The sequence below is a fragment of the Parasteatoda tepidariorum genome, chromosome 1 (genome assembly GCF_982258835.1).
Source record: "Parasteatoda tepidariorum strain Cologne lab strain chromosome 1, Ptep-v5.0, whole genome shotgun sequence".
NCBI lineage: Eukaryota > Metazoa > Arthropoda > Arachnida > Araneae > Theridiidae > Parasteatoda > Parasteatoda tepidariorum.
This window is the reverse complement of record NC_141755.1, coordinates 97,509,897-97,520,017: the sequence shown is the minus strand read 5'-3', so window position 1 is coordinate 97,520,017 and position 10,121 is coordinate 97,509,897. Positions and strand designations below refer to the sequence as shown.

The following is a 10,121-nucleotide window of genomic DNA, read 5'->3' as shown; positions in this document are numbered from 1 at the left end:
TTAAGAAATGCATGATTTACTTCCATTCGAAACAATTCATATTCTAACAGAGGTGAACAATTTCATAGAAAAACTCCTATAATATTCGGTGTTTATTGATACAAAATAAAGAGAGAAAATGAAATTTCCCTTATAAATTTACACATGAAAACTGAAAGTTCAAACAAAGTTTTAGATCATTACATAATAATGGCGTGTATACGAAAAATTCGAGAACAATCGATCATCTCTTCGCCAATAAACACGAAACAAATGACCGGAAACGACATCTCACAAATTGTTTATTTCAGCCAGTTACTTATCGAATCTTGGCATTACAGGGAGAATAAGATTTCCAAACGATGAATCTTGAGGGATGAAACTTGCAAATGAATTCGCATGAGCGTGTTGCAGAGCGGTTCTTTGATTTTTATTAAGTCCTTGGTAATCTATAGAAGAATTTGACGGTGTTGGAACAGCTGAACTACTAGATGAAGGAGTTACGCTCGGAGTTAAAGTGGGAGCAACTGGAGAAGCAGGATTACTGTTTATTGTACCAGTTGTTTGTTGCTTTAACATCAACTTCTTTTTCAATTGAAGTTCTTCCAAAATTTTTCGATTTTGTTCTTGTTTTGCGTTTGGTTGTTGAAATGATGACATATCAGATTTTACCAAGATTTTTACTGCAATAATATTTAAACTAGATATGAAATTCTGTCACAGAGATCTCAATCTGAATAATGTATCACAAGGATTAAACTCATTTATTTCAGTTGGTAATGAAACTCCATTCTTTATCTTTGTGCGTGATGCAACATTTGCTTATAGCTTTCATAAATTAGTATAAGATATTAATTGAAAATTTTTTTTCTCATATTATTGGCAACAGTAAGCTTGACTACGAAACGAAACGTAAACAATCGTGAATGGTACTCTATTGTGGTAATATCACGAAATTTTGAAAATATGGTTCATTATTCCGAAAAGAATTATTCGGATAGAGAAAGGTAAACTCCCTTTTTATGTCATAAAAATTTATTTCATAATCTATTCTGTTTTTTTAAAGTATTTAATTCCATTCAATGATAATTAGGTGGATTTGCATTTATCCTGCATACATCAATAGCAAAAAAACAACTGCTGAAGGACGACGTATTAGCAAAGAAAAGGTAACACAATAAAGATTTTTATATTTTAATTTTATCCTTTCTTGTATTTTCATTTATTAATTAGAATTTCCGTATTACTGCTGTTATCAGAAGAAATAAATGTTAGATTTTGTGATCACTGGCCTTTGTATAATTTGTCTACGGTAAGAACTCCACCCGCCACAAAGTCTGAGGCCGTCTGCTGACATGGAAAAAAGAATAGCGCATTTCAGGGAGGGGAGCCCCTCTTCTTCACTCTAGGGCTAACACAATAAACCGAATAAAAAGATTACCTTTCTCCTGCTGAGTCAAAACTTGTCATAAACAATGATTCCATACCCCTACTTGAAATAGTTATACCTCATTACCATAGTCACCGCCACGGGTTCGGACGAATGGCCAGGGGAGTTCTTACTGTAGGCAAATATCCATAATTTTGTTTGTATACTAAGCAAGGTTGACAAGTTTCTGCCAAGGTGGTTGAAACCACTGGTAGAAACTGGCTAAAAGTGGCATGGCAGAAATCCATTTCTGCCACATTTGTGGCAGAAATTCAGAAAATGACATAAAAGTAAGTACTGAGATTGACATACAATGGATAATTCATAGAAAAAAACAATAAAATGTTAATCAAAGTACAATCTATTTACAAAATTATAACCATTCAAAATCAAATATTACATTGTTTGCACTCTGAAGTAATCTATAACCAAAGGCAAGTTTTGATGCAGTTTCTAAACCTAAGCAATTTCTCAATTTGCTATACACAAACGAGAAATTTGAAAAGATTCTCTCAAGTTCAGCAGAACTAGCAGGCATTGCCATCAAGGAACAAGCAAGATTTGTGAAACTTTCATCTATTGCATATTTTTTAAAACTGGACCACCAGGTAGCAGTCTAAGCAATTATATTACCTCTTGCATACAGCAAAGATTAAAAGTGTTACTGTTATAATAATTGGATTGTTGTCATGCAAATTATGTCTTGAAAAGAAAGAAACTATTTGAAAATAGCTCTATTCAGTTATGTTAAGAGTTAAATGATAATACAGTACAGAACCCGTTATCCGGAAATCAGAAAACCAAAAAACCGGAACGAAATTTGATACATTTTCCTGCCATTTTTTTAAAAACAAATGTTTTTTTCCTCCTAAGATTTTAGGATTTTTCTTTCTTTTTTGAAAGATGTTTACCTTACCATCATTTTGGAAATAATCATTAGTGTATTACTTCATCTTTTTTTCTTCTTTTTAAGATTATTTCCAACTATTTTTGTTTTTTTTTTAGTTGGGTTTAACAATAAAAAAAAAACGACTTTTTGTATCGATTCAGAAAACCTTTAAAATCAGTTATGCGGAATAGCGATGGTCCCGATCTTTCCGGATAATCGGTTCCCTACTGTAAATACTGAATTTCGGAGTTTAATGTAATAAACTAAAATCTAGTATTTATATTTATTATTACATTACTTTATTCTTTATTTCATATAAATATTTGATATACTGCACTCTTTATATTTAACATAAACAAAATAATATATATTTACAAACAATGAATTAAAAAGTTTGTTGCAGTTACATGGAGTTACATTTTTCAGTTTACTTAAACAAAATGTCATTAAGCAATTACTAGAACTAGTATAGAAGTTTTTTTTAGTTACTGCCAGTTTTTACCGGTTATAACCAGTTTCTGCCACTGGCATGGCAAAAACCAGTTTCTGCCGGCAAAAAGCCAACCCTGATATTAAGTATAAAAATATTTCCTTTACAAATTTTTGTTGACTAATCTACTAAGTTTATTAAAACATTTTCAGAATAATCACCAAGTATTGGAAACTTTCGGGCAGCAACCCGCGAGAAACTAAGGGGGAAGATTTTCTTAACTTGATCTTAATTTTACACGCAATTAGGATCACTTCTTAATAAAATAAATTGTTTTTGAAAAAGTTCTTCCTGTCAAATATAAAGATTTGAGTTAAAATGTTACTAACTTCAGATTAAGTAACTTTTTTGTTGTAAATTGTTGTTTCTAACGTGTTTTCTTTTGACAGAAGAGGAAGTCATAATGCTAAAAAACTAATCTGCAAAAAAAAAGTAGATCTAACATAATATTTCAGTTTCCTATTTTAAAAACTAAAATAGTTAATTATGTTATTGACTTTCAAAAAATTATTTGTTTTTCAGTACTAATAAATGTTTCCTCATTTATAAAAGTATCAAATTGTCCACCCCCTTTCAATTATTAAAATGATAATGTATTTGCAAAATTTCCTATGATGATGAATTCATTTATTTCAACAGAATTTTAAAAATTCGAGTCTTGTCTGCGTATTACAAAAAAGGCATGTGAGAAGTGTTCGGAACATCCACAAAAAATAGGCCTCTTTCAAAATCTGTAACTTAAATTAAATTTTCTTTTGTAATCTGTATATAAAATTATTAATGCATTTCTTGTCTTTCTATATCTGTAAAATTATGTATCATTATATCTTTGCATATCCATATTACAGTGTGTCGAGAATCCAACATGCCAAGAAATCAGAGATGTGTTAGATGCTGCTGCTTTAAAAATTGGAGTTGAGGTAACATTGATTTTTATAACTGCTTTATTTTATTTGGTATTTAGTATGATAAAGTGATTTGATTAGGCCATTCAAAGCTGTGATATATGAAAGGTAAAGTGAATTGTAATTGTCTGCATTTTTGACACCAAAACTGTAGAATATACTGTTACACTTTTCTGGCAGTTGACTCTTAATTTCTTTGTAAAATCAAGTTCTAATGCTTATGGTAAAAAATATTTTTCTTCAAAATGTAATTGCATATGCAATGTATGCTGATTTAAATTATCAAGATTCTGATAAAGAAGTATGTAAAAAAAAGTAGGAAATAAGAAATAATAGCTTGAAAATATTTGAGTTCTTAGAAAGTGCTTATTTTTGTTGAAAAATTTGGCTTCACAACCTGAATTTATTTTGTACAGGGTATCCACACACCTGGAAAGTCATGAATTTCGGTATTGAACAAAATTTGTCATGAAATGTCATAATTTTAACTATTTTTTTAAAAAAAATCATGGAAAGTCATGGATTTAGGTCGTCAAGAAATCTAATTTTTAAAATGGAATCCCACCCCCTAATTTTATAGTGTTTTGAATATCTGAATTTCTAACAAAATCATCACTCACAGTCATATTTTATTAAAATATGAAATGTTTTTATCATGTTTTTTAAAAATTATGGTATTCTCTCAAAAAATTAAAGAAAAAACATCATTTCTAGAGCAAATTATCTTTTAAAAATCTGTGATTTCGGAATTTTTATTATTATTGATTTTTTATTTTGTCAATTTAAAATTCCATCTGATGCAAGCCTGTCATTAGCGAATTTTTTTTTAAATTCCGAAATGAGAACAGAAAAATCAGGAGTATTTCTTTCCTTTCCGATGAACAAGAAAAGTATCTTTAGAATATAATTCTACAGAAAAAAAATTATTTGCTTTTGTATTATTTTCAGCTATTTTGTTTTTAAAATCAGTAAATATGAAGAGGCAGAATATAACAGTTTTGGTTATACCTATCGTTTCAATTAATTTTATAATGTTTTTTAAATTTATTGTTGTGTTTTTGTCGGAGAAAATAGTAACTTCGTTAAGTCATGAAAAATTCTAGGAATTAGTCATGGAAAGTCATGAATTTGAAAATCTAAAATGTAGCAGTAGAATAATATTTTTTTGCATATAACATTTTTTGTTTCTTCATAGAACAAATTGTATACCAGAGAACAAAATAAAGACAGTGTTGTATTCAGAGGACGTGTTCGAGTTCAGCTAAGAAATGATGATGGATCTTTAATGAATCCCAAATTTCAATCAAGTAATGAATCACTCTTATTTTTCTTACCGTTTTTCTGTAACATTTCTGAAATTTTTTCTTACATTATTTTTATCAATCCAATCTGAGACAGGATTGGCAAGTTTTTGAAGCTAAACACATGGTGCGTAGCATTTTTAAAAAGTGCTTAAAGGTGCTTATTTTATATTTTCGTTTTTTAAAATCCCTTAAAGGTGCTTTTTTCATTGGGTGTTTTTAAAAGGTGCTTAATTTTTCCTTTTCGAAAATGAGATTTTTTTACCATGTCCATTTTCTCCACATTTTATGCTAAAGCCTGATTTTCTCATTGTTCTATTCAACGTTTTCACAATTCATTCAACCATCATGGTGTGAGCGTTTTCAAAAGGTGCTAATTCTCGATTTTAGTTATTTAAAAGCCCTTAAAGTTGCCAATTTTTCCTTTCAAAAATGATTTTTTTCTTCTTTACTATGTCGATTTTTGCCACATATTATGCAAAAGCGTGCTTTTCACATTGTTCTATTCAACTTTTTCACAACTCATTTCGGCGTTACATCGGTCCATAGTGTATGAAAGCATCAATCATTTTACATGTTTGATGAAATACTTGTGAGTCTGTATGTGCGTCTACTGAGCTGGGTTCTGCAAAATAATTGCCTTCGCATGTGCAACTCTGCTGCATTTTGCAAGATATTCTCAATTTCAGACTTCATTTTCCACCGTACTGATATCGAACCGAAAAATCTCTCGATCATTTTATAATGGCTAATATAATCTAGAAAAGAATTCTTTGTCAGAAACTAGTTATTTTCTCATGATCATGTAAAGTCTTGGAAAATTATTTTGCAATTTGTTAATGTATGTAGTGCTTAAAAATATATTTTTTGAGTGCTTAAAAAGTACTTATTTTTTGGTGAAAGATTTGGCTATGCACCCTGACCGCAATCTATTTCGGCGTGCCGTTAGTCCATAGCGTATAAAAGCGCCTATCAATCGACATGTTTGATGAAATACTTGTGAGTTCGTATGTGCAACTCTGCTGTATTTTGGAAGATATTCTCAATTTTAGGCTTTATTTTCCACCCTCTGATATCAAACAGAAAAATCTCTTGATCATTTTATAATGGCTAATATAATCAAGAAAAAGAGTTCTTTGTCAGAAACTAGTTATTTTATCATGATCATGTTAAGTCTGTGAGAATTATTTTACATTTAGTTAATGTATATAGTGCTTAAAAATATCTTTTGAGTGCTTAAAAAGTACTTAAAAGGTGCTTATTTTTTGTTGAAAGATTTGTCTATGCACCCTGTGGACAGTTTTAACCATGGTCAAAATTCTATTATATGTATTTTTCTTTCATTTCAAATAATTAAAATTTAAATGAAAAGTGTATCTTAACTCATAAAGAACTAAATTTAAAAAAAAATAAATTATAAAAGGTATTTGAAGAAATGTGTCTTAAGATTATTGATAAAATATGATAATGTATTTTTACGACTTGGTTGTGCAGAACTAGTGATTTGCTATTTTATGCTTTGACACGATGAGACTGATTACTACAGTGCTATTCTGTATGCACTTGTGGTTTGTGTTAATTTGAGTTAAAACTAGATAATATAGCATTGGTTCTTCATTCAGTTTATCTTTAATTACAAATCTTTGATAAATTATTTACAATATGTATTTAGTTGTATGATTATATGCATATATTTAGTTGTAATGTAATAAATATAGATGCTGAATGACTATTGATAACAAAATAAATGTGTACAGCACAAAATGTTTTACACACATTTTAGTATTTTTAATTGCGAAATTTTAATTTTTAGTTTTATCGCAAATCAAGACTTAAAGGTATGCGTCACAGTTTTTAATAATTTATATTATTGAAATTTATTTAATTTATGTTATTATCTAATGTATTATCAATATGTTAAAATATTTTATATACATGTAACTAATAGCCAAAATTAATTGTAAATTACAAAGAAAATTTTGCTAAAAATATTTTTGTCTGCAGTATCATAACATAAAAAAGTAGGTTTTTGATGATTTTTACCTCTTAACCCTGAACTGATATTGTCTAAAACTTAACCCTGATCTGAGATTGTGTCCCAAATTTATCTTGTCATCAAGAGCAACGTAATCTGTTTTGAACCATTACTGGTATGTTCTATTAAGAAAATGACTTTTGGCATACGTAGTTAGTATTTAAAAAAAAATTTCATAATATAATGCTTTCAGTTAATTCTTGTCAAGAAATGCAAAAATATTTCTTTTAATACTTTTTTGATGAAGCTATTGTTTTTGTAAATTAAAGAAAGTGTATGTATAAATGTAATGTTAATAATAACTGATAATGTACAATTCAAATTTAAAATTTGAGATATTATCGAACAGAATTTTTTTTTGTTGCTCTGTCAAGATGTTATCAAACTAGTATTTTGTAATTGTCAAAAAGTATTTAATATAAATGTGCAAGAAAAAAAAACTTACTAAATTTTGACCTAATGAATTAGGTTTTCACTGACCAGGGGTTCTAGCAGTTGACATTCTGATAATTTAGTGCTGGAGATGATTTAAGTTATGAAATCAGACACTCATTTGTTATATTTTGGACTACCATTTTTATGTATTCAGATTTTTGACTCTCAAAATTTAAGGAACAGCCACAATCTAGAAAATTGTTTTGAATAAGGAATGTGGTTAAAAAATGGTAAAAAAGTAGTTTACAAGAAAAAGAATTTCATATTAAGTTTAGGTATTGTCAATTCAATTTACATTATTTAAAGCATCGAAAGGTGTATGTCTTAAAATTAAAAATAAAAAAAAATTCATTCATTAGGTAAAATATTTAATTATTATAAAAAATATTTTTTGAAAAGAAATATCTTTGTATAAATTAGATTTTAATGAGCAAAAATGCTAATTTGCTTTAATTTTTCCAGGAATTTAAAGTACTTAATAAAATTAACATTAGCTTAAACTCGAGACTTCTTTCCTGAATAAATAATTCGAAATCTATTTTTAAGATTACAGCTACTGCATTAATTAATCTGTGTACATATTTACTTTTTACCCTTCAAAATATTATAATAACATTTTAGTGTGTGAAAATCTGGTCATTACATCTAAAGTTATTCAGTGTGCTTTTAGCACTGATTTATTCAGATGTTTATTTAAATTATTGTAAATTAGTGGGTTTCAGACTAAAAAATAATTAGTGCCATCCTAAACAAAATGTTTAAGTTACAGTTGAACAGGAATCATAATTACTAATACTATATACATTAATAAGAATTTTGTTAAATAAGTAGTTTATTAGGTATAAGAACTACTGATTTTTAAGTAAATCATTGAGATTGTTTTACGATCTCAGTCTTTTTCTTTAAAAGATTATATTAAAACTTAATGTGTAGGTATTTTATTGATTTTTCATTTATTTGAGTGCATTTCTTTTTTTTTTTTTTCAGGAAAAGATATTATGATGCATGTGGCTGAAATGATCCCAAAATTAAAAAGCAGAAGCCAGAGTAAAACAGCAGATCAGTCGCAAAATGTTCAAAGCTCTAAGAAGGGAAATAAAAAGAAAAGAAAATGAATTTTGTAAATAACTATAATATTTCATTTAATTTTTGTTTATAAAAGTTTAATAATAAGCTGAATGATTTATTTTCTTTCAATAAACTTTTGAAGGGATAAAAATTTGAATTGTAAATTAAGGAAAATAAATCATTACTTGAACCAGAAAAGAATAGTTCTTATGTTTTGGTTTTAATTAAGAAATGAGTTTCTCTCTGCAATAAATATAAATAAAAAGTTTAAAGGAAGAACATGTTATTTGTCTATGACTCAAAATTTAGGGTTTAAAATTGTGCTAGGGTTAGTTATAATTAAAAAACAATATTTAGGCTGTTTTTAGTTGGAAAATATGTTTTATAAACCATTTCTTGCTGCTGCTACTGTATTTTTTAATCATGAAGCCTAATTTAAAATTTAGTACAAAACTGTGCAATAGAATTATGACATGCAACTTATTTAGTTTGATTGTTGTCCAAAAAATATCATTAGAATATGATAAATAGATTTAGAATATAATAGGCAGATTTTATAGTTGTTACACATATTTTAAAAGTTATTCCTTCTATTTATCAATTATTTTGAAGGAAAAAAAAAACTAAAATCTGTGATATGTTTGTGTTTGCTTTAACTAAAATTAAAACTTTGTTTTTGGCAATTTGTATTCATATGTAAAAGTAAGAAAATAGTATATGAAATTTTACAGGATACAGAAAATGTAATTCAAACAAATTAATTAAATTAAAAAGTGTAGAAAATTACATTATAAAGTGTAGCAATTTATCTAGTTTTTATTTTTTATAACTTCTAAAATTTTCCGTGGTTGTTTACAAGCAGCAAAACTTTACAGCTGCCTGGTTTTCAAATTTAGGTAATTTATCTAAATGGTATATAACTTTTAAAAGTTATGAATTATCGGAATGGCTATTAGGTAATTTATCTTGATCATTCAATTATCATCTCAAGGTTTTATATAGTTTTATTTAATAAGAAAACATTTGAGTTTTATATTAAATAAACAAAAGTAAAGTGATACAAATGCAATTACATATTTTTTTTATGTCAGTTATTTTGAATCAGGTTTTTTATTAATTTTTGTAATTTCACTACATTAAAATTAGAAAAAAATATAAATATATGAGTTTCAATGTTTTGTTTATATTCTAATGCTATGTTATTATCAACAGTTCTGAAGTTACTGTAATGGTTTAGTTTTTTTCCCAATTTATAACAGAATTATTGTTAGGTAAGTAAACTTTTCCTAAACTAATTTAAAGGTTTATCTTTCTTTAAACTCCAGATAGTATTGAAATATTTTTTTATAATTTCAAGCATTTACATTTAATTTCAATAATTTACTTTCGCAAAACTTTTTATCATCTGATGTATACATACAAAAGATTTACAATTTCTCATAGTTACAAATTATACAGAAATAGTTTCCTGAACAAGGGGAAAAAATTTCATCTCTACAAAAAATTAAATGCAGGTTTTGAAAATTTTCTATCCAAATTATAGTTTTATAATGTCATATATTAAATAGCTTTTAAAAAATTGGAAAGTAA

The 10,121-nt window shown here is 27.2% G+C and overlaps 2 protein-coding genes across 2 annotated transcripts; one reads left to right on the top strand and one right to left on the bottom strand.

Moving 5' to 3' along the window:
* LOC107455958 (SOSS complex subunit C) lies at positions 1-775 on the bottom strand. The gene has a single exon (XM_087169475.1). It carries the CDS (start codon positions 637-639, stop codon positions 295-297), a length of 345 nt encoding a protein of 114 aa, XP_087025601.1. The 5' UTR covers positions 640-775; the 3' UTR covers positions 1-294.
* Positions 776-837: 62 nt separating this feature from the next.
* Srp19 (signal recognition particle 19) lies at positions 838-8,642 on the top strand. The gene is made up of 5 exons (XM_043040176.3): positions 838-986; positions 1,073-1,148; positions 3,636-3,707; positions 4,888-4,999; positions 8,451-8,642. The coding sequence occupies exons 1-5, from the start codon at positions 946-948 to the stop codon at positions 8,576-8,578; spliced, it is 429 nt and encodes a 142-aa protein (XP_042896110.1). The 5' UTR covers positions 838-945; the 3' UTR covers positions 8,579-8,642.
* The last annotated feature ends 1,479 nt before the right edge of the window (positions 8,643-10,121 follow it).

Excerpts from the sequence above, each read along its gene's own strand:
- LOC107455958 (XM_087169475.1), bottom strand. The coding sequence starts at position 639 with ATGTCATCATTTCAACAACCAAACGCAAAACAAGAACAAAATCGAAAA.
- Srp19 (XM_043040176.3), top strand. The coding sequence starts at position 946 with ATGGTTCATTATTCCGAAAAGAATTATTCGGATAGAGAAAG. Across the intron at positions 987-1,072 it reads AATTATTCGGATAGAGAAAG|GTGGATTTGCATTTATCCTG; the intron begins GTAAACTCCCTT and ends AATGATAATTAG. Across the intron at positions 1,149-3,635 it reads GACGTATTAGCAAAGAAAAG|TGTGTCGAGAATCCAACATG; the intron begins GTAACACAATAA and ends TCCATATTACAG.